General features: G+C 46.4%; 1 protein-coding gene across 2 annotated transcripts in view; it reads left to right on the top strand.

The window, feature by feature from the left end:
* The window catches only part of SPNS2 (SPNS lysolipid transporter 2, sphingosine-1-phosphate), a gene marked incomplete at its 5' end in the record, with an annotated part of 99,064 nt that overhangs the window by 42,029 nt on the left and 31,070 nt on the right, over positions 1-25,965 (top strand). For both annotated transcript variants that reach the window (XM_080983038.1, XM_080983037.1), the window contains 2 exons: positions 1,722-1,787; positions 16,478-16,614. In XM_080983038.1, the coding sequence (XP_080839164.1) occupies positions 1,722-1,787; positions 16,478-16,614 (203 nt within the window). The remainder of the gene's footprint in view (positions 1-1,721; positions 1,788-16,477; positions 16,615-25,965) is intronic.

Genomic DNA, 25,965 nt, shown 5'->3' with positions numbered 1-25,965 from the left:
CCTCGGGTGCCCCTTGCATCATCAATGTGGTCTCCCCGGCTGCCTCTCCAATTTAATTCTTCCGAAACTGTAGAAAAACACTCTCAGGGCCCAGTGGACGTCCCACATGGGCTTGTGTGTGAAATAGGAAATTGGCTCCAATTAGCACAGCAGATCTTGGCTGACCCGGGAGATTACTTTCCCGAGTATTCATGCTGGAATTGGGACAATGTGGTGCGGATCCCTCCTGTGGTAGCAAAGGCTGATTTAAGCATTGCATGGAGGAGTAAGGTTTTTCTTCTTCTTCTTCTTTCTCTTCTTTATTTTAAAAAAAGCATGCCTAAAGCCAGACTTTGCCAACCTGGTGCTCTCCAGATGTTTGGGGCTACAACTCCCGTCAACAGCAATAAAGAATCAGCATAATATCCTGCTCTCCTGCTAAAAGTTTGCAGAGCGGCATAGCCAACGGCACAACGATAAAACCATTTAATAGTAAAAGTGCAACTAAAGCTCGTTTTCTAAAAGCAGTAGCAAAGGACATTTTTTTTGGGGGGGGGGAACGACCCGAAATCTGAGAGCACTAAGAATAAAAAAGATGTTGAAGCTGGCAGCTAAGCCTAGGTGTTAGTAGGTACTTCTGATAAAAGAGCCTTGGATTTCTTGTGAAATAAGTTCCTCCTTTTTGCCCTTTCGGAACTTGTCAATCAACTTTGTTGGGCCCCGACCGATTAATCAACTGACACTTATGTTGGTTAATCTGATTAATGTAATTGAAAATGTGCTGCGGGAAAGCTAGACCTTGTATACTTTGTGGCCGTTTGTCCTTTGGTAGGTGTCTTGCCTCTTCGCTAGGCTGGAAATGGTTTACATTCCCTCCCATTTTATCCACACAACAACCCTTTGAGGTAGGTTAGTCTGAGAGGCAGTGACTGGTCCAAGACCACCCAGTGAGCTTCATGGCCAAGTGGGGGGATTTGAACCCTGGTCTCCCAGGTCCTAGTCTGACACTCTAACCATTACACCACACTGTCTCTCCTACTAACTAGCTGGAATGGAAATACTGTATTTTCTGGCATATAAGACTACTTTTTAACCCAGGAAAATCTTCTCAAAAGTCGGAGGTCGTCTCCCCACCAAAGGATAAAACGACAGCAAATTGAATCAGAGGACACCAAGCTCTCTAGATGAAGCAGAAATATGCTTGAAAATTGGCTCCAGAAGCCCCCAGCCACTGGGAAGTGGAGCGGATTTCTGAGCCGGACTGGAGACTGGTTTTTTAAATTTTTATTTGGTGTGCATTGGAAGAGGGGTAGTCGTATACGGCGAGTATATCCCAAACTCTATATTTTAACTGGAAAAGTTGGGGGGGTCGTCTTATATGCCCAGTTGTCTTATACGCCGTAAAATACAGTATTTATTCCTGATCTTCCAGCAAAGTGAATGAAGAGGTCCTGCAGTCCCATCTCCCTCCCTCCTTCCCTTATCTAGTCTGAGGAAATGACTGCTTAGCTGCAGCTTACTGTGTTGATTTATAATTTTACTTTTCAAAAACCACAGTGCTAACATTTGGATTTGGGAAGCTGATATTTGATGATGCCACCTCCTTCCAAAAAAATAATAACCAGGCCTGTCTTTAGTAAATGGGGACAGCAGGTTTTCTTGAACATGCCTTGAGGATTGCTGCTTTTCACAGGTATTCAGAATCCAACTTAATTCATCCGATGTTATTCTCTGCCCTGCAGGTGTTTTGCTAGACATTCAGCAACATTTCGGAGTCAAGGACAGCGGAGCCGGCTTGCTGCAGACAGGTAAGAGAACTGTTGAGCGTGTTTTCCCTCCTCTTCTGTGTGGCTTCTTAATCCAAGGTCACAGTGCCCTTGCGAGTGAGCGCTGGCTTGGTTTTAAATCGCAGCTGGCTGGCAAACGCCTGTTTTTACATCCTTGTGCCCTGCTTTGACTCAGCTCAGCTGCAGCTTGGCCTTCAGCGTCCAAGCAAAGCAGAGCAAAGCAGGTGATGGGTGTGAGGAATGACATAGATGCTTGTAGCATCTTTTTTTTCCCCATTGGCAAAGAGCATCTCAGTATCCCAGGTAAAGCAGACAACGTCTCCTGTTTTGTGTAGCTTTGGGGAACTGAACTGAGCCTAAGGCAATGCTGAGCCTTAGGAAACAGATGACGGTCATAATAATCGCCATCACTTTACAGTGGTACCTCGGGTTACATACGCTTCAGGTTACATACACTTCAGGTTACAGACTCCGCTAACCCAGAAATAGTACCTCGGGTTAAGAACTTTGCTTCAGGATGAGAACAGAAATCGTGCTCTGGCGGCGCGGCGGCAGCGGGAGGCCCCATTAGCTAAAGTGGTGCTTTAGGTTAAGAACAATTTCAGGTTAAGAACGGACCTCCAGAACGAATTAAGTATTTAACCCGAGGTACCACTGTATTACCATAAGCAGATCATCCTGATGGCTTTTCACTGGTGGTTTCCCGTTGGTGGGAATCCTCTCCCCAGGGAGAGCACCATCATTACATATCTTCAGGTGCCAGGCAAGAACATTCCTTTTTTAACCAGGTCTTTGACTTTTAACTATCTGTGGCGTATTAGAATGGGTGGGATGCTTTAAGGCATTTCCCCCCTAGTTTTAATGTATGTGGGTGTTGTGGTTTTTTTTTGTAAGCCGCTTTGAGTTGCCACAGAAAAAAGAGTGGCTAATAAATTTAATAAATGAATGATTCAATCTTGGGTTCTCCAACACTGTAGGACTGCAACCCCAATAATCCCCAACCAGATTATAAAATTAGGGGTGGATGCTTTGAGAGGGTTTCGGAATATTTAGCCCATCACAGGAAGGTTCTAAGAGGGGTCACAAAACAAGACAGTTTTGATGCTGTACATCAAACGGTTCCAGCATTTGGGAATTTTGAATTTAGAGAAAAGGCAACAGATGACACAGTAGAAGCTTACAAAATTATGCATGACGTGAAGAAAGTAGACTGAAAAACCTTCTTCTCTCTGTCTCCTAACACCAGAACTTGTAGACTTCAAATGAAGCTGAATGTTAAAGGTTCAGGAGAGATAAAAGAAAGCCCTTCTTCACACAGTGCCTAGTTAAACTATGGAACTCAAGTCCACATGAGGCAGTGATAGCCAGCAACTTGGAGGGCTTCAAAAGAGGGTTGGGCCAATTCATGGATAAGCCTGTCAATGGCTACTAGCCATGATTGCTATTCTCTGCTTCCAATGTTAGAAGCAGGAATGCTTCTGAATACCAGCTGCTGGAAACTGCAGGAGGGTACAGTATATCCTGTTTGGAGGCTTTCTGCAGGCATATGATTGGTCTCTATGATAACAGGGTCCTGCCTGGAAGGGCTATTGGCTTGATCCAGCAAGCTCTGCTTATGTTCTTAACGTTTGGTATAGCCAGGGATTATGGGAGTCATCGTCCAGCAACAACTGGAGATCCAAGATGGAAGAACACTGCTCTACAGTGTTAAATAGAGGACAAAACAAAACAAAAGTAATGTAGTAGCAGCAGTTCCAAGCTGCACTGTGTTGGGAGCCAGTCTGAGCTGAGCTGAGAGTTACTGCATGGAGGGAGAGAAGGAGAAGGAGTTCAGAATGCCAAGGCCAAGCCCTGAGATTGTAGATCAGCCATTGCCAACTACATGCCCTCCAGATGTTCCCCACTGGATGGAGCTGGTGGGAGTTGTAGTCCAACATCTGGAGGGGTGCTGGCTGCTCTAGCTCAGGTAGAATCTCTGTGCCATTTTGTTTTTTCTTCTGGGGCTTAGAGAGTTCAGTTCCAGTTGAGTGGTAAGCCTGTCCTCCCCTAAACACTTGCAAAACGCAGGCCTCTTTCTCTCCTGCTTCCTAGCTTCGGGGAGAAGAGAAAGTAGCCTCATTGGCGGCCCTATTCTCTTGCGTCCCTGAGTCCCACCTGCCAATCACGGCACATTGTGATGGCGCCACGTGATCGACTGGTCTGTTGTCCCGCCCACCTTCCAAAGTAGATCTGGAGCCAAATGGGTTTCCCACCCTGGCTGCAAAGCTCTCTGAATCTTCTGCCAGCCAATCCTGGCTCGCAAAACACGTGGCCAGATGGTGCTCTTTTGTAAAGGCAGCGTTTGGTGAAGCTGCTGCACGCGGCACATATTGCAGACAGACGGCCTTGGCTTTTTCCAAGCCCGACTAGAAAGAAGCCGCATCTCTTGGTTGCATCCAGCGCAGCGAAGGCGTGTGTGCATCAGGGACCTTATTAACTAATTCCGTTCCTTGTTGCACGGTGGATATTATTCATATAAAACCTAGAACCTGACTGTATCTCTGTCCTCCCTCTGCTCTCCCACCCCAGAGTACCAAAATTAGTAGTTTGTTCCTGTAGAGCAAGGAAGATGGTGTTTGCAGTTGGTTCAGGTTTCGCACCAAACCATGGTTTTCACTAAATGAGTCTGGTTCCCAAACCACAATGTGGTAAAAATGTGCACGTGAATCATCGATTTGTGCATCCTCATCCCATATCCTGAGTATCCTCAGCAGGTTGTCCCCAAACCAGAGCTTCTTGGTTTGGATGTAACACTAAACCTTGGTTTGCACCAATTTGTGGCTTTTGGTATATTTTGCTGTCTGAGCAAAAGCAACCATTAGACTTAACACACTATGGCATAAACTTGGATAGGCTAAAGTTGGCCACTGTGGGAACAGGATGCTAGACTACATGAGCCATTGGCTTCATCCAGCAGCCTCATCTTATGTTCATATGTTGTTGGTGGTGACCCTGAAGAGAGAGGTTTGCATAAAGCCCAAGAGCCCAGATGGGGCCGAATGCAGAAACACAAGGCCCAGCGATGAGCAAGGACTGTAAACCAAGGCTGGTTATTTTAGCATTCCTTGAGCAACTTCCCTCTGCAAGTGCACTCCCCCCCCCTTCTTGAATTCCAATATAATTTGACAAATGTCTCTCTGACTCTTAAAGAATGAGGATCGGCAGAGGCTACTGCCAGCCTCACTTTGCTGTGCGTCTTCAGATGTTTTCAGGGATGTTTGAATTAACCTTGGCACAGGAAAGAAGTAAAAGGCAGGAATGGTTTTCAGCTCTGCGCCTGCATTTTAACCGATACTCACGCATTCCCTGCGTGGAGCGGAGAATGGTGACATTTCAGCTCTCTCCTGCTTTGCTCTGCCGGTGCATGTTCAAATGTGCATTTTGGGGGGAAAGGTCTGGATTTTTACACGAGAGCAACATCAAAGCAACAATGCTTTCCCAAGCCACTGGTGTGGTTTTTTGATCTGGTTTTAGGAAGCTGGTGGTGTGACTTGGTTCCCCTTTCCATTGGAATAACCCATGGTTCAATTTCTCTGGGTTGCCTGGAAGCCACAGGGCAGACGGGATACCATTTTACCTCTGTGCTGAGAAACCACAGCCCATCTGCCCTGCCTTTTCGGGGTTAGGGAGCACCGCTGCCCAACCAGGTTGACTGTTGGCACCTTTCTTTGTCAGCAGCGCCGGCTCTACTATTAGGCAGAGTAAGGCACTTGCCTCGGGCGGCAGATGCAAAGAGTGGTGGCAGTACTGGATCTACATTTGGGGGCGGGGCTGAAGCTTGAACTGTTATGGGGGCCCCTTCACAAACAACAATGAGGTCTGGGTAACCACTGTTATCATCTTCAGTGGGGTTGCTCCACAACAGATGGCTGCATTTTTTTAACGACTGCATTTCAGATTTTGATTAAAATTGCTGTCCTGCATTACCACACATGCCAAAGTCAATAAAGTGAGCGAAAATTCCCTATGCCTTATAGTTTTCGAGCTCCTGCCAACCTAGCAGTTCGAAAGCACGTCAAAGTGCAAGTAGATAAATAGGGACCGCTCCGGCGGGAAGGTAAACGGCGTTTCCGTGCGCTGCTCTGGTTCGCCAGAAGAGGCTTAGTCATGCTGGCCACATGACCCGGAAGCTGTACGCCGGCTCCCTCGGCCAATAAAGCGAGATGAGCGCCGCAACCCCAGAGTCAGCCACAACTGGACCTAATGGTCAGGGGTCCCTTTACCTTTACCTATAGTTTTGGAGTTATGCAGGGGGATGGAAATTAGGGAAATGTTCTATACAAGCATGATGTGCCACAGAATGATGAAATCGGGTCTACTAGACCCATTTTTTCTAAAGCAGTGTGGACTAAAGTTGCTTCTGGGGGCCCTGAAGCTTAAGCTTCATGAGTTTCATAGTTGATCCACCCTTGGGGGGTGGCCCTGGGGGAGAGATCTGTGTGCTGCCCGTGGTGGCCGGGGCTTATTGCGACTGATAAGTCAGAAGGCAGGGAGGCCAACTGGGGGTGAAGCCAGAGGCAAACAATAGGCAGGGGCAGCTAGGCCTGGTTTTGTCCTCATCCTTCTCCATGTGGGCAACACTAAGGCTGGAGAGGAGGAGAAAGAGGGTGTCAACAGTCAATGCCCCCCCCCCTGCTGTGCTTGTTAAGCAAGGAGGCAGGCAGGTGAGGACTAGCGAAGGATTAGGCTGAGCTTGGTGCTTCAGTTTTCCTAATGGACTGGCACCCACTTGGCCTTCTCTGTGGCCCCATCAGCAGTGCTGAACTAAAATTTAATTGTCAGTTGCCTTCAAGTGTGCGTGTGGGGGGGTGTCAGTTTATTCTTTGCCTCAGACCAGTGTCTCAGGCTGTTCCTGATTGTGATGCCCTATTAAAGGCAGAATAGTTCTCAGCAAGGCACCCCATGGCTGGAGCAAATGGAAAGGGATTGGTTGCTCTCCGTGGGTTAGTGGACTCCAGTTCCCATCATCCCTGACCCTTGGCCATACCGGCCGGAGCTGACGAGAGCTGGAGCCCCAGAACGGCTAGAAGGCGACAAATTTCTCTGCCCCGTAGATTTCTAAATATGCGCTACTAGGGGTTGACTGAATCCTCTCTATAAAAGGATAGAAAGGAGCAAATCAAACATAGCATAAACAAGACAAAACCTAAAAACAAAACCAAGTGAGGGAAAGAATGGTGTATAAACAGTTCAAGGTAATTGCTCGCCTCCTCTGCAAATTTGTCTTCATTCTCCATTTCCATCTATAGTTCTGTTTTCAGCTGCGGTCAAGGCTGGGGCTTAGAAATGTGAGCATGATTATGGCTTCTAAAAATTTGAAGTTGAAGGTTTGGGGCCTTTGAATAGCTATTCCTGTGGAGTTTTGCAACGAAGGAAGAGGTGTGTTGGGATGGGAGAAGCTCAAACTAGGGGCAAAGGCGACAGGGACCCCAGGGGCCAAATGTGTGACATCATTTGATGGTTTCCTGCCCCTGCACTATTTTGCTACTACAGTGCCACCTCTCCGTGTGGCCAGAAAAGGCACTGCAGCTTTCAGGCCCAGCAGCTCAGGTGACCTGAGGAGCCAATAAGATCCCTCCTGGCCCTATATAACTGCAGCCTCTAGCCTAGTTCTGCAGTTCAAGCTGATGGCTTCAGGCTTCCGGGACCCGCTCAACTGCCTCCTTGCCAGAAGCGTCATCTTCACAAGTTGTTTGAGGGGGCCCAATGCTACAGCCTGACGTCACACATGCGACATCACAAGGAGCCAGGGGGTGGAGCCAAATGCCCTCTGAATATTGAGGGGGTACAACCCCCTCAAAAAAAAACATTGGGGTCCCCAAAATTGCCTCGGCCCCAGAAGTTGGCGTGTATGCTCCTTGCCATGAGTGAGAGACATGGAAGCCCATATTACTGTTAAATGGGGGAGGGGGAGATCTTAACATTGGGGGGGGGGGTGTGCAAGCCCTTCACATGTGATTCTCAAGTACTCAAATTTTTCAGCTGCCTTATCTGTCCTGTACAGGCCGGTGTTTCTGGCTAAAGATATTAATTTGCATGCTTCTTTCTTGTTCCTTAAAGGTAATTAGTGGACTTCGTTCTTCTTTAATTTTTTTTAAGACCTTGGGAACCCCGGGGTTGCTGAATGCAGGAATTTTTGTTGTTGCCGCATGAACTTTCATGGGGGGGAATAGAAGAATCAGCAAACAGCATAATCTCATGTGTGGCACAACACAACCTAAACGCTGCGGCATGCAGCCTATTCTCCCTGCTTAACTTGACTGGAAAACTGGGGCATCTCTCCTTCTGATGCCAGACTTGGGTGGTGAGGGCCAGTCAAAATGGAGCCAAATGGAAACTGCTGAGAAATAAAAGAGGGGGGCATTGGCATGGTCTGAGTAACCCAGGGCAGTGAGAATTAGACAAATTAATGGAGGATAGTGACTACCAGATGTTTTTGGACTACAAAACCCATCGTCCCCAGCTAGCAGGACCAGTGATCAGGGATGATGGGACCTGTAGTCCAAAAACAGCTGGAGACCCAAGTTTGGGAAACCGTGCCCCAAGCAGAGAGTCTCTTCCCAGGCTAGCTAACGTTGATCCCTTTTAAACTGGAAGTACTTGGGGTGGAAGTGTAGCATGATGTACCAGGGTAGCATGATGGTTAGAGTGTTGGGCCAGGACCTGGGAGACAAAGGTTCAAATCCCGGCTCAGCCATGAAGCTCCCTTGGTAGCCTGTGTACACACAACATTTTGTTCTAGAATCAGTGGAGACCGAGTACTTGTTTTTTCTACGGACACCGCGCACAACCTAGATCAGTTGCATATCTTCTGACCCCGAAAAGCTCTTCTTGAGAAACTGGTTTCATTCTGAAAACAAAAGTTTATTGTAGATCAATTTTTGCATTACCCTGCCCTGCAAGCAGGACCTGGGCATAAGGCCTCTCCCCTCCTGAGTTTTCCAGCAACTGATATTCAGAAACATTGCTGCCTCTGATAGGGAATGCAAATTTTGCCCGATTTCCACATTTTTGCAAGCACTCTCCCCTAGCACAATGCATTTCACAAGTTATTTCTACAAAAACATCCATTTTCATTTGGCTAGGGAACTGCAGCCCTAACCTCTGAGAAACGCACACTTCGAACGATGGTTGTGTCTCGTTATTTTTCCAGGAAGTGTGAATTTTAAGCAAGTAAATCCAAACTGAACCAAATTTCTCCCGCGTCTCTGGTTGTGAGGAGGATATCTTGAAATCCAAAGCCCATTTGAGGGCTTTCGGTTTCCCTCAGTTAATCTCCTTATTCTGACATTGCGGAAGAACTTTCAAAATACCACAGCACGTTTAATGATATTAATCTCCTACAACACCCAGGTTTTGTATTTGAAAATAAATCAAATTTGTGCGTCCTGCTTATCCCCTGTGTTGGTTTTATTTTATTTTATTTCTTCAAATCAAGAAAATCAGCAGCACCTCACATTTCCTGTCAGAGAGCCAAGTTGTCGGTTGAATGGCTTCTCCCGAGTCGGAATAACTGAGCAGGACACTCATGGGTAGCAGTGCGTGAAGGAAGCTATGGAGCCCAGAGAGGATGAACTGCTTTTTCCCTCTTCACTTAATTGAGAGAGAGAGAGAGAGAGCGCGAAGAATCCAACCACATACCAAAAAAGAACTGGGACATATTTGAGAGAAACAACGGCCCACCTGTATCAGGGTGGGTCAGCTAACTGAAGGCAGAAATAGATACTGAACTGCCCATCCTGTCTAGTTAATTCAGCCTTTCCTCTGATTTTTTTTTTTTAAGCACAATTATAGCGAAACAAATGCATTTTTTCCAGTGTGTGTGTTGTAGTTCCAAAATATCACCCCAAATCCGCCTCCCTTAGGAAGGAACTTAAATGGAAAGGGCGTATGTTCTGTTTCTTTTTTCGCCTCTTGTTTCCCCCACTCCCACCGAAAGCAACATTTTAATGAAATTATAGATCCACAGAATGCAAGGTAGAATGAAACATGGGATGCGAAGCAGAAGCGCTCGATCTGCCATAAATGCTCAGCAACCATGTCATGCAGAAATTGACATTAGTTTTCGTTCAGCGGCATTACGGAAAGCTAATTTCTGTTCTTTCGCTGAAAAAGCATGTTTATCTCCTTTTTTTAAAAAAATATCTTTTCTTTTTTTAAATATATTTTTAATTTTATTAGTTTTCAAAGAAACGGGATAGAAGCTCGTATGCTCTGTTTCTTCGTGTTTACTTTCCCCTTTCAGCCGGCAGTTTTGCATTTGCCAGAACGCCCTCAGCGGTGTCTGCGGACTGGGACTTGGTAGCTTCACCGGTGCCATTTTAAACGGCTTTGGTGTGACTCGCCTCTGAAAGCGGTCCTTTTCTGCTCCTCCTTCCTAGTCTACAAAATGGCCGCCCAAACCAAGACTACCCTTCACGCCATGCATTTAAAGTGCTGTGGTGCTGCTTTGAACAGTCAAGGCTTCCCCCACCCCCCAACACACAATCCTGCGAATTGTAGTTTGTTTAAGTTGCTGAGATTTGTCAGGAGAGCTCTTTTCCCCTCCCAGAGCTTAGAAGTCTCAAAGTTCCCCATGAAGAGGGATTGATTGTTGAACCATTCTGGAAACTGTAGCTCCCTTTGTGGGCTGGAGGTTCCCCATAGGCTCGTGGTGTATCCTCCGTAAGCAGCTATGTCTTCCCAGTTAGCAACTTCAATGGAGGCAGGACTCTGGGGGCTGCTGGGGGGGGCTGTACCCTGGCAGGATCCCCCTCTGCTGCCTCCCCCAAGCATCCTTTAAGATCAGACACCAAACCCCCCACTCCATCAGGCTCCAGGTGGCCAACATCTTGGTTTTCCATGACACCATGGAAGATGGTTCAACTTCTAGGGCAGTGTTTCTCAACCTGTGGGTCCCCAGATGTTGTTGGACTACAACTCCCATCATTCCTGGCCAGCATGACCAGAGGTCAGGGATGATGGGAGTTGTAATCCAACAACATCTGGGGACCCACAGATTGAGAACCACTGTTCTTGGGCATTGTGGAAATGGCCACTGTCTGGAGCTGCCGGTGCCATCGTTGAAAGACCTCCAGAAACCACATGGGGTTCCACCAGATCCCACTTTGCTGAGGTCCCTTTCAACCCAGCCTTGTGGGAGCGCCAGGTCCAAGGCCTGCCCACCCCTTCAGATGGGCTTTCTTTCCAACTTCTGTCCCCTGCATCCTGCATCTATTCCTTCCCCTACATCAGAGGGTTCCTTAGATGTTGTCGGGCAGGCCTGCAACCCCAGCATCCCCTGAACCAACATGGCCAACGGCCAGGAGTTGTCCTTCAACCACACCTGCGTGGCCACAGGTTCCCCATCCCTGGGTTTTGGCCCTGTGTCTGCCTGTTGACTAGCCTTGGTATGCGCTCACCTGCATTCAGTGGTGCTGGAGGTTAAGCTAGGTGGACAAAGACCTGTCGCCGGAGCTCGGAAGCCCCATCCATCACATGCAAACGCGTCGCAGGAATTGATTTGTGCCTAACAAGACTTGCTGGCAAGCAATCTGTCTGATAGGCTAAGAGTCGTTTTCTGAATTTGTTTACAAGTCAATCAGTGTTTGGATGTCTCACGTAATTCGAGGCTCCTGTAAATGTATAGCTGTGACAGGCTTGGCCTTGTTATTGTGCCATCTGGGCTCTGTCATCTCTTTGTTCTTGGCAATGAATTTATTCCTTTGTCCGCCTCTATGCATCTCTTCCCCTCTCCGGTCATGTTGCACATCAGCATCAGTCTTCTAATTGTTGGCTTTTAAATGTAACTTGCTAATACAAGGAGGGAAAATGGAAAATATTAGCAAGGCACATTGCACAACGCAGGGTGACATCTGCTTTTAGCCAACAAATTATTTGTAATGGGAGAAAATGTATGCAGATCTGTATGCTGCTCAGATCTCACATTTCCTGATGGGTTGCTGTTTCCTGATGAGCAAGTTAGTTTGCTGTTCATTTTTATTCGAATTATTAACAGCTTCTCCAACATCTTAGAGTAATAATTAAGTGTGTGCATGGAAGATTGTGTCCTGTCGTGAGTTTAATAACACTCCCAACTTCCATCGCAAAAAAATCCAAGACAGTGATTTTGTAAGGCTGTGACACTAATGGTTGCAATCCTGCACTCACTTACTTTGGGAGTATGTCAAAGTCTCTGCAGATCAGTGAGACTTATTTCTTAGTGCGCATCTATAGGATTCCACTATAGGTTTACCAGTTCATCTCATTTATTATCAGCACAGTCCTATGCTTACTTGGAAGTCATTTTCACGGTGTTTGATAGGACTGTAAGCATGCTTGAGATTTCATTACACAATTTTTAAAAATTATTTTTCCAAATTATTACAAATCAAACCAAATTTAATTTAATACCATTTCTTAAAATCAGCTTTCCTGTTCCAAATATGACCACCACTATTTTCTCTCATAGTCTCATCATTTCTTATTTAGAGTCCAGCTGACATCCTTCACTTGCTGTTTAACCACTCTTCTAGCTGGCCGCTTATTCCACCTTACAAGCAGCCACCTCTGTTACATCTTATAAATAAATAATCCGTTTCACGTGTGTAATCCTTCATATACATTGTTGTTCCAGACCGGGTGTGCTGGAGCATTGTTCAGTTCTTTGCAGTGTTTATCTGGATGGTACAAGGTCACATTCCGTTCCTTCCACTGTTTACAGACGAGCAGAGGAGCTGCAGCCATAACTAACTCACAGAATGCATATCCAAACTCCGCCATTAAAATTCCACTCTGGAGTTCTTCCTCAGCACACAGTTAAAAGCAATATCTTTCCCTCAAATTCAGCCTCTTTACCACATCTGTTCAGCAGCAGTTCATTCTCTCCCCCCCCCCCCACTGCATTTCTCCAACAGCAGTCCAGGAATAATTTTAAATAAAGTCCATTCATCCTCGGTCGAGGGGGGAGGGCATATAGTAAAACCTTGTTAAATTCCTTGTTGAGCTTACTTCGAAAAGGGGGGGGGGCTTTTGATGTAACAAACAGAGTAACATACAGTGGTACTTCGGGTTACATACGCTTCAGGTTACAGATTCCGCTAACCCAGAGATAGTGCTTCAGGTTAAGAACTTTGCTTCAGGATGAGAACAGAAATCGTGCTCCGGTGGCGCGGCAGCAGCGGGAGGCCCCATTAGCTAAAGTGGTGCTTCAGGTTAAGAACAGACCTCCAGAATGAATTAAGTACTTAACCCGAGGTAGCACTGTAGCAGCGGCTACACGACTCTTTCATTATGCAGGGAGGACAATGAAAAAAAGAGACCATTTGGAAACCACAAGAAGCACAAAACACCTTGTTCTCCTCCATCCTTTCCTGGCTATTGTCAGGATTCTTAAGCTTCAAAGAAAACATTCAAACACCTTCAAAGAGTCAAGCCCAGTCCTTTCGGCAGCTGACTGATTGCAGTCCATTAGCATATGTAGGTCCAGGAGTGCCTCTTGATTAATGCCAATTGTCCAAATTATGGAGGAACCAGCCATAAATCATGCCGGAGGCAGAGGCTCTTCCATGGCAGGGATACACTCCCAGGTCGCACCCGCTCTGCCTTTCATTTCAACTTGGCAGACACAGGCTTGAGCAGCACATCAGGATGCAGTGAGCTCCCCAGACCCCACTGGGGAGCGTTGCCAGGATTTGTGCCTCATAAATCCTGGCTTTCCTCTGCCTGGACCTCCTCGCAGCCCATGGAGGGGCTACAGGGAGCGACCGCCATTGACTCGTGACATGACCGGAAACCCGTGTTTGAGATTTCAATCTAGTTCACATTCTGATGGACTAAAGAACTGCTGGTAAATTGTGGAGCACATCGAACTTACTTTTAACACAAGTATGTGTAACAAATTGCAAATATCAACTAGGGATCGGGGAGGAATTTAATTCGGTTTGCATTTTAAAATGAGTCGTGTCAAGTTTGCACTTTATGAAACAGCATGAGAAGCAAAACACAGCTGTCCTTTGACATTCATGCATATCCGGATTTTGCATGTGGTTCTCCAACCAGCGCTTATAAAAATGCACGCATTAGGTAAAAGTGTGCCTAAAACTGAATAAATCAATTAAAAAGTATACAAAGATGTATGCTATTTGGAGAAGTAGCTGGCAAGAAAATGTCTGCATTAATTAAAACTGCATAGAAAAATGTGTCTATTGGGAGAAATTGGCCATAAAATGTGGAATAATTTTCGTGAGGATTTTTCAAGAGAAGTTGTTGGTGGGTTGTTGTTTTTTTTACAAATTGCTGCAGGAATGTGGGGAATTGGGGAAACATGAAAATGGCAGGTCTTTCCATAATAATAATAATAATAATTTTTATTTATATCCCGCCCTCCCCAGCCGAAGCCGGGCTCAGGGCGGCTAACAACAATAAAACAGTACAAAAGTACAGCATAAACAACACTCTAAAATCATTCATTATAAAATTAATTGTTCCAAAGTTGCCATCTCTAGTGGCAACTTAGCAATGCCTATATAGCACAGCCTAGTGGTTAGAGCATCGTCTTTGCAAGCAGAAGGTCCCAGTTCCAGCCTCTGATGTCTCTAGATAGGGCTCGAAATGCCTGTTGCCTGAAACTCTGGAGACCTGTGGTCTGACTTTGTAGGAGGCAGCTTCCTATATCCCATGGGAACAGGTTTTCTAATATAATTGAGGCTGCTCTGCATAAGTGAACAAAATGGGCTCCTCCTTCCTTTGCAGGCGGTTGGATTTTCTCATATGCAAGGTAATGCAGATTTAATCAGGGCCATGAAATTAATTGGCTAAGATGTCTTTAATTGGGTGACGACTCCTATTAATTTGGTTGCAAGCTTATGTCGGTTATCTGGGATAGCCACTCTCCCTTCCTGCAGTTTCCAGAGACTGGTATTCAGAAGTATATTGCCTCTGAAAGTGGAGGCAGAACATCGCCACCAGGGTTAGCAGCCTAACTCAGGGTTAGCAGCAGACTTGAGGTTTGTAGATATACCCCACCCCCCAAAAAACCAGTACAGCAGCTATACAAGCAACACTGACTGGGGTGGAGTGGGGGAGCCGGTGGGGGGAGGGAACGGAATGGAGCACTGTGTAGCTGGGCACTGCTGACTGGCTGGCTGAAACCCTGAGCAGGAACACTCCATACTGCAACACTCAGCTTAAGTAACTTGCACTTTTGGATACCCTTTGGAGGAGGGGTTGGACAGCAAGGGAAATCTGTTCTCATTCAGTACCAGTGGGGTAACTGGAAGCATGTAGTTGGGCATTTTGGGGAACAGACTGCTGGGCTAGAGGGAACCTTGATCTGAACCAGTCCAGCTTCCATTATGTATTTATGGAGTTGGCTAAAGAAGAAAAGCCCAAGCACAGGATTCTATGCTGTTGGTTACTAGATCTTGCAGGGAATTTTCCAGTGTGTGCTAGCAGGAGATACTTAACTCTGAAAAACGTATCTCAGGTAGGGATGTAGTATACTTCTGATGAGAACAGAATCAGGGATGGGGATTTGCGGGTGCTCACCTATGCTTTTCATGTCTGCAACAGAGATCAATCTAGCAAATACAATTGGTATTTCCTGTTATTGCTTTCAGTTTGCAAATGGCCTGGATAGCTCAGTCGGTTAGAGGATGGTGCTGATGATGCGAAGGTTGCAAGTTTGATCCACATATGGGACATCTGTATATTCCTGCATTGCAGGGCCTTGGGGTAGATGATCCTCAGGGTCCTTCCAGCTCTACGATTCTGTGATACACGATTCTGTTTCCCCTCCCTCATTTGCATTGTGTTTCCTTTGCATTGAAAGGAATGGAGTGGGATAATGTCCAAACAACGTAACATGTGTAACCCATTACGCAACTTGCATAATTGACATTGAGACTAATCATGTGGTTGTTGTTTTTTATTTCAAAAACAAAAAAATTACAAACATCAAATTCAAAATCCATATTCATTTTCGAACATAAGCCTATTACATGGATTACCTAAATTAAAATATAACTAATTGCTCTAGGCTTCCCTTTGCTATATGTAAATACAACGCAATTAACAAATTATATTATAAATGATATTATAGATTCTCATATACCCCCTCACTCCCCTTCACCCATGTGTGATCTCAATATTTTACTTCTTCCATCTTGTTGTGTTATTATAATTTAATAATTATTCAATTGATTCTATTATTTAATCATGTGGTTTTTGACAGAAGAAGAACTGCAGCAGAACAGAAACAAAGCTACAACATGCAATGAATATAGGCTAGGTCAGGAAGCGATGTCTTCTGACACCCCTTGTCATTGAGCAAATTATCTCACCCCTATATCTAAATAAAGCAGATCTTTTGGCAACTGTTGGTCTGTCATAGTTTTATTCACTTTATGCAAATCCTCCATTGCAAAAAGCTTTCTGGAATTGCTTTTTAAGCTCTCAGGCCAGTCATTGGTCTACACCTCCTGCCTGCTCTAATGAGAGTTTGGTCCCCAAAATAGGGATGGCATCAGGTTGGCAGAGGATGCTGTAGGTGAGGAATTGCATGCCAGGCAATTCACCCAGGAGTAGGAGAGATGACTGGTGCTTGGTTTGGGGGCAGCATAAGTTAGCACCTGCTCAAGTCTGGGAAATGCTTCTTCTTCAACCCATCTCTTTGCTTCTCTCTCCTCCTACAGTTTTCATCTGCAGCTTCATGGTAGCAGCCCCAATATTCGGCTACCTGGGTGACCGTTTCAACAGGAAAATTATTCTCAGCTGCGGCATTTTCTTCTGGTCGGCCATCACCTTTTCCAGCTCCTTCATCACTGAGCAGGTAAGATCATGTGCAGAGGAAGCAGTGGGTGCTCTGGGCTGTGTTGATCAACTAAGTATCGCAGCTTTGCTTCTAAGCTTCCATGTGGAAGTTTTGCTAGCTTAAAAAGAGAGAGACAAAAGTCTATTTATTAATCGTATGCAGTGACATAGACAAATACCAGCAGAAACTTTTGTCAGCTGAATTGGACAGACCTTCTCCTCGCTAGCGTGTGACAAAAACCCACCGCACAGGGAAGATTTGCCCTGAAGCAACCTCGCTGCGGCCCTTTTGTCGCCTCTGTTTTGCCCTTTGAGCTCCAAGCTCGTCAGATGCAATTTGGGGTTTGGCGTGCCGGGCGCTGCTCTTGCCTAATTTTGGGAGGCTAAATATAGCATCCTCCAGCAACCTCCAAGTCACACACCTGTTTCTGGACCCAGGAGTGGGAAGGGGTTGTTTGTGCCGAAGACATTGCAGCTTTCCGTTGCCAGCGCTGTGACGCCACAGTCCTCCGCAGCTGGGAACAGAAATGCTCCTGTTTTGCAACCTGCTGTTGAAGAGGGCTAATTAATGTATTCCTGGCGAGATCAATCAAAGTCGTGCCGGGCCATTTCCCTCCAGAAGGAGGGAGCCAGCCAACCATCCCACACTCCTCTCGTCTTCTTGGTCCATCTGCATTCCTGGGATCACCCTCATCCTGTCACACCCAGATGGTGAGCAGCCACCCACGTGATCCCACGGGGTGTGCCGTTTCTAATAATTGAATGCTGGTTGTCACCTCGCAGGGAGGGGGTAGATGTTGCAGGCCGGCCGGCCGCGCAGGTCCATTTCCCAGGACTGTTCACTGTTTACATCTCCAAAAGGGATTCCTGCCTCTGCCACGGGCTTTGCCTTGTGACCTCATTCCCCTTCCTCCTCTCGCCCTCTCAGTTTTCCTTTCAGTAAAATGGGTCAGGTATCTGCTTCGACAAGGCTTGTTTGGTTGCTAGCACCCGGTGTAAAGTGTTGTAAACAAAATCTGCCCTTTTCCCTTATGGGGTATCCAAGAGCCCAAAAAGAGTCCTTACGTAGGTTCCCTATTGGTAGGAGAAAATAACAGAGGCCAACCAGAGAATATTGAGAAGCAAAGCAGCTAGTAAGCCTGATCTTTATTGATCTGTTGCAACAGGGTCCTCACTCACCACATGCAGGAGGGAGGAGGAACCCAGAACAATGGCGTGCAAGGCCTTATATAGACATTTTAAATTCCCTGCCCTGGAGCTCTAAGACCACCCCCCAGATACATCATACTACATCACAGAAAAGGCGGTCTACAGCAGAAATCTGAGTGACTTGTTTATCTCATCTGACAGGTTACCTGTTTAATGGTCACTTGATTGGATTGCCTGGGGAGCCTAACCAGTCTTCTGTAATGATAAATACTTAGTTCCTGAGCCAAGTCACAGGCTCACACCCTATTCATATCTTAAATGTGCCCTTAAGACAGGATTTGTGAAGGAAAAAGACAATGGGAAGGTTTCCCACTTTGACCTTGCAGAAAAATAATTGAGGTCAATTTGTTCAAGCCTTTTTTCTGTGGGGTTTTCAGACATGTGGTTTATATATTTATGTATGTGTTTGCTTGGTACATTTATGAACATTTATTACATATCTAAGACCTTAAAATTCTTATCACAAAAGGGCAACCTTCCTCTCAGTTTGCTGGCCAGGCAGTTCATTTTGAGCTTGTCCACTTCACTTATGACAGTCCCCAGCCTTGTGGCCGGCAGGGCCTTACGGCCGCGGTCACTTCCAGGGGTGGCTGGGTGTGCCTCGGAGACAAAGGACCCCACCTTTCCCCTCACACTTTCCACTTGGTGGTTGGCCATCATGCGGTAACTTCTCCTTTCCTCCTTTTTTTCCTTTTCGAACCTCACGTCAGGAAGTGGTGTTTTGCCACATGTTGTAGGTTACCGCAAGCGTGCTATCTTGAGGTGAAACGTGTCTGTGCCTGCCTCAACAACAAAACAAAACAAAACCCCACCCCCAAAACCCTTCATTTCAAGTTTAGATACCTTGGGGATAAAAATACACATTTAATTATGTCAGTGGGTGCATGTCTGGGCTCCTCAGCTGCCGACTGCGGTGTGACAAAAAGGCGAGTATTTCTAAAAGCCTTTGGAGCCGCCATCATACTTTGCTTGGCTAGTCACCTCAGAGTCACAAGGAGTGGGGTTTTTTTAATTTTTTAATGGGAAGCCAAATGGAATATCAACCCTGCAGGGTGTGTTTACACTAGAGTTTTAAACTGGTTTAGGATGCACAAGTGGGATCTGCAACAAAATGTTGCAGTGTGGCCTGGGGTGTGTGTGGCCTAGAGGAGTCCCACGGGCCAAATTGAGAGGACTTGGAAGGCTGCATGCGAGGCTCCCCATTGCTGTTCTAGCAGGTGTCCTATCATACAGAAATAGCCTGATAGAATCCTAGAGTTGGAAGAGACCCCAAGGGTCATCTAGTCCAACCCCTTGCAAAGTAGGAATCTGGTGGAAAGAATATAGAAACATAAGGTTTATTAGTCCTGGCAAACAAGGCTCTTCTGAGTGCCAGCTCACATGCGGCTGTCATGGAGCCACAATAAGAAGGTCTAACACTCATTGGAGAAGCAGCAGGAAGGAAGTAAAGCCTGAGAGAGAAAACCAACTTGCAGGTAGTTAAGAAGGAATCAGCAAGGGAAGAAAAGGTTGCCTTTCTGCCTGCTGGTTCAGGTAGCTTATTGCAGGCCTTGTCGCTTTATTTCCAACATATCAGGGAGAGCTTGTTACCAGTTCTGTCATGATCGAATGGTAAAGCTCTCCATTTCCTGCACAGTTGAAGAGTGGGGCCTGCTTTTTGGTGTTCCAAAATACCGTTGTCCAAACAAATTCCCCCCTCCAGTTACCAGCTGCTACATGTTGCTTAACTTTAGCAGCCAAAGGCTCTCCTTCTCTGCCAGCTCTAGACATTGTCCATTTCTCCTGCCTTCCACCAATTTCCAAAAGGCAAGAGGACATTTCATTCCTCAACCATAGCTGTCAACCTTCCCTTTTTTTTGCGGGAAATTCCCTTATTCCAGCGCCGTTTCCCGCCGCTATCCCGGATTGTTAGATATCCTGTAGACTGTCCCCGGGACAGATGAGGCTGCTGATCCCTTATTTTCAAATCTGAAAGTTGACAGCTATGCCCTCAACGTGTTTCCTTTTGTACCTTTTAACTGACCTAATGGCGCTCCTACAATCGACACCTCAATACATAGCTGGGAAAGCCCAGTATGTAAACTCTGGCTGCTGGGAGTTGGTCAGTGCCTCAAAGCTGCCCACTTTCTCATTGTCTCCCTTCTCTGTTGCCCCGAATAACGAAGGCTGGTCCATTAGGGAGAATGGGGCACTGCCCCACCAGCCACAGCCAGCCACTCCCTTCCTGCCGCCTTCCTTACAACCAATTCAGGGGCTGGTTCTGCCCATCAGCTTCCTCTTCATCAAGGCTGCCCTTGGAGAACTCATCAGGGAAGAATCCTGGGAATTAGTTTGTCAAGGGTGCTAAGAGCTGCTAGGAGACCCCTGTTCCTCTCACAGAGCTACAGTTTCCTCCAGAAACTGCTTTAACAACAATCAATCACTCTTCCCAAGGAACTCCATGGAATTGTCCGATTCTCTTGTTTTGCAGCCATCGGTGCACGCAACTGCGTTTATTATTTTATTTCTATTATTCTGTGTTTTTCTCCTCTGCCACGGCAACGGTCATCGGGAAGCATTGAATCCATTAATGGGAACGCAATTAACAGGATATCTGACAGGGTCAGTTTGCAGCATCCTGTTCCTGTGTTGGCATGTTAAAATACAGACTTTGTTCTCCATCTCTCTCTCTCTCTCCCTTTTATAACTTTGGCAGCTAGCAAAAGGCTTACCGTATTTGGGAGGTGAGGTGCAGTGTGAGAATGGATAGCCGGCTTGGAAATTCCCGGAATAAGCTTAGTTATCGTGCCCTTTGGTGTCTCTTCACTGCCATTTCATTCTCACAATGTGGATGGCCCAAGTGGTACCTGCAACAAATTGTTGCAGAGTGAAGGACTCTTGTTGAGGATGACAGCCGACCACCAAGCTGCAGAAGTACTTGTGCCAGGAAGAAAAATAACATTGACCAGAGTGGCTGGGGCTACCCAGTCAGATGGGTGGGGTACAAACAACAACTACTACTACTACTACTGTGATTTTGGGCCTCCCGCATCCCCCAAACCCAAAGGGTACAACTGTCACTCCTTTTGTCCCATGAAACCAGGTGTTCCTTTTTATTTTTAACTTGCGTTATTTTTATCCCACCGCTCCTACTTTCAAGGCAAGTTGCAAATCAATACAAGGGGAGTTTAGCATTCCGATTTGAAGGTGAAACCGGTGAACTATTATGCAGAGGGAGCAATAAAAAGCACAGCTAATTATACGGCAGGAACACATGCAGCCCGAAAGGGAAACCCATAATCACCTGGCGCTTCGTCCAGGACACCTGCCAAGATAAGGTGGGCCTGCACACCATCCTGGAAGTTAATTTGGAAGGAAGGCAGCCACCCAATTCAAAGAAATATTCAGCGATTAATCATGCAAAGTCCATTTAAACCTGCATCTTTAAAAATTGTGGGGGAGGTAGGAAGAAAAATGCTGCAATAAAGCAGGACTGGGGAGCCTGTGGGGGGAAAGCTAGAGGTATATAAAATTATGCACATGGTAGAGGAAGGTTTTATCTCCCTTCCCCACAACACTACAACTCAGGGATGTGCAGTGAAGATTTAGGACAGAGTACTTACTCAGGGACGTTGGTGGCGCTGTGGGTTAAAACACAGAGCCTAGGACTTACCGATCAGAAGGTCGGCAGTTCAAATCCCCGCAAGGGGGTGAGCTCCCGTTGCTCGGTCCCTGCTCCTGCCAACCTAGCAGTTCGAAAGCACGTCAAAGTGCAACTAGATAAATAGGTACCGCTCTGGCAGGAAGGTAAATGGCGTTTCCGTGCGCTGCTCTGGTTCGCCAGAAGCAGTTTAGTCATGCTGGCCACATGACCCGGAAGCTGTACGCCGGCTCCCTCGGCCAATAAAGCAAGATGAGCACCACAACCCCAGAGTCGACCGTTATTGGACCTAATGGTCAGGGGTCCCTTTACCTTTACCTTTACTTACTCAGGCAACACAAACTATGGAACTGGCTCCCGCAGGAGGCAGTGATGACCACCGGTTTGGATGTCTGTGAAAAAGGATGAAACAAATTTATGATGGAGAGGGCTATCGATGGCTACTGGGCATGGTGTGTTGCCTTCTCTGTCAGAGGCATCAATGCTTCTGAATATCAGTTGCTGGAAAACTCAGGAGGGGAGAGGCCTCTCATGCTCAAGAACTGCTTGCAGGTGGAGAAACGAAGCATGAATCTGCAAAGTTTTGTTTTCAGAATGAAACCAGTTTCCTAAAAAAAAAAAACCAACACTTTTCTGGGTCAGAAGATATATGCAACAGATCTGGATTGTGCATGGAGGACGTAGAAAAAGACAACTCCGTCTCCACTGATTCTAGAATAAAATGTTATGTGTACACAGCCTTTGAATGGACCAACACAACAAGTAAGCTTCACGACTGAGCAGGGATTTGAACCCTTGTCTCCCGGGTCCTAGTCCTGCACCACAGTGGCTCGGCTGCAGTGCTGCAAACACCACTGCTTCAAGTGCCACCTTTTGACTCTGGTGTCCTGTCCCCACCACCACCAGATGTCCACCATCAATAGCGGGCCCCGATCGACTTTCCAGGACGAATGCTTCCCTGCCCCTTGCTTTAATGTAATACAAAAATTCAGAGATTGGACCTGCAACTTTCCCCCCCTCCTTTATGGCAATGACATGTTCTGTGTGCTGAGCTACGGGCTTCTCCTGTACAAGGCCTTAGGCTATTTTGTTCCCAGATATGTGTCTAAAAAGACAACAACACACCACAAGAATTTCAGTTCCACGTAAACGTTTCTCAGGATCTGGATGTGTGGAAGCCTAGCCCAGAGGCCTCGCAACTCTCTCTGGGATTTCTCGCAGCCTCCGATCGCATCACATGCGTTTTCTAATGCTTTCTGACCCCGGGATTTAAGGATCATGTGCTTTTTGAGATGGCGAGGCAGTTTGCCCCTGGGCTTTAGACATACTTCAGCAGATTATCGCTTTATCACTGGCTGCGGAGCTCTTGGAGAACAGTAGCGTAATTCTCCTTTTCTTAAGCAATTTAGGAGGAGAGCAAGAGGAGCAGGGACACATTTAGGCTTATTAAAGTATGGATTACTTGCATGGCTGGCCGTGCACGGATGCAGGAATGGGGTGTTGGTGAGGAATGCTAGCGTGGGGAGGGGGATTCTCGAACCTTTGGGGAAAAAATACTATTTCGATTTTAATGCATTTAAAGAGATTGCAGAAGAATACCGGGGAGGAGTACATTGCCGGGCTGAGCCAAATTTTGACGGGCAAAGAGTTTAGGTGTGCTGGGGGTGTTTCCTGCAAACTCCTCGAAGCTGCTGTCTTTTTCTTCACAGCTTGTTCACAGTTTTCCTCTTTTAGTACAGTGTTTTAAAGACAGTTTTTTTCCTTTTGCTGGCTTGTAATGAAGCCAATCAGGGTTTATATTATTAGTATTAGTAGTACTGGTAGTGGTAATAGCAACAATAATTTAACCACTTTCCAAAAATGTGTCTTGGAGTGATATACATAATGCAATGAAAACAGCCTAAAGCAGTTAAAAGGAAAATGGAAAATAACAGCAGCTTAGTTTATTATTATTATTATTATTATTATTATTCATAGCCAAGAGGGGATTCGAACCCTGGTCTCCTTGGTCCTAGTCCAACACTCTAACCACTAGGCCACACTGGCTCCCTACAGCAGCTTAGTTTAGAAGCAATACAAGGTCGACACCTATGGCAGAGACTTGGTCATCCAACTGGGAAAGGGGGTCACAATAAAAATATAAATCGCCTTTGGAAAGTTCAGATACTGTTGTATCTCGGCAGCTGCACAGAACTGGGGCATCTGCACTAAAATCCCTGCTCTGAGTTACTCCAACTATGTAGCTGACATCATAGCATCGCTGCGCCAACCAGATTTCAGGATGTGATGTCATCGCAAAGCTTCGACATGTGAATTGTACTTCCTGCCCTCACTCTGAATGGGTGGGTGTTTTTTGTGCCCCTTTTCCAGCCCCCTCCCTGTTATTTCATGGAATGGAGTGGGGTATTTCACAATGGGGACGGCATTGTTTCATGAAATTCTTGCACACACCCATTGCACCACAGCCCTGGTTTAAAATACTGTTGCAGACTTTAAAAAGATCAAAAGTTGTCTTGTTTATTTGTCCTGTCTCGAATTATTCCCAAAAAACACACGAAAGGAATGCCAGGCAGTCGCCATGTCATTATCATACAGCGAGTAAGGCTAATGACTCAGCAGCCATTTGACATTTCTTTTGTATGGGTGTAATATATCTGTTTACTCAAAAGGACAATGTCCCAGACTTTAACCATCCATTCTGAGTTGGCTGGCAGTATATATATATATATATATATATATATATATATATATATATTTCTGTCCTCCATTTTCCTGTAGTTGTTATTCTGCTGGCTCCCAAAGGAAGGCCATTCCCTCTACGTCCGACATTTAGACAGCAAGTGCCGATTGTTATCATCCTCACGCAAAAGAGGGAGGTTTTGGAAGGTTTGAGGGAGTGTCCCAGTTTGCAGAAGCGCACACACACACAAAAATTAGAGGGCAGAAACTCTCAGAGTGAGGGAAACCCTGGAAACAGGCCGATGAGGACTGGGCATCCTTGAAGTCTCTGTGTCTACATGCCAAGCTGGTTGTGAAGGCTGGTCTGCACCTCAGCTCTCCATGGCTTTGTCCACTCAAGGCTAGGGAAGTGGGAGAAAGTCAGTTCTGCTTGTGTTTAAATTCGTGCTTTCCGGAACGCTGCGTGGACCTCGATGCAGCCACCTTTCGAAATTAGCATTTCTCCGAATTTTGCAGTCCAGTTCTCTAGCTATGAATTTGCACAAAGGGGGGGGGGGGTGTTCAACGCCTCCCTTCCCTGCTCGTTTCTAAATCTAAATAGTCCTTCAAAGGTGTTTCTAATCCCACAGAAAAAGTTACAAGAAAGGAGGTTTTGATTTAATATCAGGAACAACTTTCTGACAGTAAGAGATGTTTGACAGTGGGGAGGTTGTGGACTCTCCTTCCTTGGAGATTTTAAAGCAGAGGTTGGAGGGCCATCTGTCATGGATGCGTTAGCTGAGATTCCTGCATTGCAGGGGGTTGGACCAGGTGACCCTCATGGTCCCTTCCAATTCTACAATTCTGTGATTCTTCTCCTCCTCAAGTAAAAATCCTCAAATATATATGTGTGTGTGTGTGTGTGTGTGTGTGTGCGCGCACGCTTGTGCATTTGCGTTAGCTGAAACACCCCTTGTCTGTTCCCACTGCAAATGTTTTGCCGGCTAATTTGTTCAGCGTGTGCTCTGTGAGAATGGCCGCTTCCTTGAAAGGCCGCTTGGCTCCCCTCTTGACTGGGCATCAGCAGATTCCCCACGGTATTCCGGAGCGGTTTAGTTTTGGGCGATGGACACTCATTAAATGGCCCTGAGTCATGTGCCTGCCCTTTAGGGCTCAGCCCACACACATCTGTCTCTGATATGACAAGGGCAGCAGGAAACATTTAATTGGACCTGTAATTATAGGGCACGCGGCAGCATAACAGTTCCCAAAAAAGGGTACCAAGGTGGAGCTGCCAAGCGCACAAAAGGCAAATAGAGGTTGGCTGGTTTGCAGCGCGGTGCAGAGCCAATGTGCCGGGACAGCAGATTTCCACCTGCTTTTAGACCGGGTTGCAGGACGGGCAAGGCATTTGCACAGAGGAACGTAGGAACTTAGCACCTTCTGCATGCAAAACCACTGAGCTACTGCCCTTCCCTTAGAGGCAGAGTAAGATGCTAGCCCTCATGGTTCAAATTAAAGAAGTGATTCAAACAGGGAACTGCCTCTTTATACCAAATCAGACCACTGGTGCATCTAACTCAGTATTGTCTACACTGACTGGCAGCAGCGGATTAAATGTTATGTGCAGAGCAGGCCAGAGGGAACCGAGGGAGGCTGAGGCTTGGGGGTGTTCCATTTATCTATTATATTCCAGCCCCAGCTTTACTCCAGAGAGAGCATAGGTGCTTCCCTCTCTGCCATGCTGTTTTCAGAACCACCCTGTGAGGTAGGTTAGACTGAGAGACAGTAGCCGGCCCAAGGGCACCCAGCAAGCTTCATGGCCGAGTGGGGGATTCGAACCCTGGTCTCCCAGGTGCTACT

Source organism: Podarcis pityusensis (genome assembly GCF_964106645.2).
Source record: "Podarcis pityusensis genome assembly, chromosome: 15".
NCBI classification, from domain to species: Eukaryota; Metazoa; Chordata; class Lepidosauria; order Squamata; family Lacertidae; genus Podarcis; species Podarcis pityusensis.
Note: the sequence above shows the minus strand (reverse complement) of the source record. Positions and strands in the feature narration are given on the sequence as shown.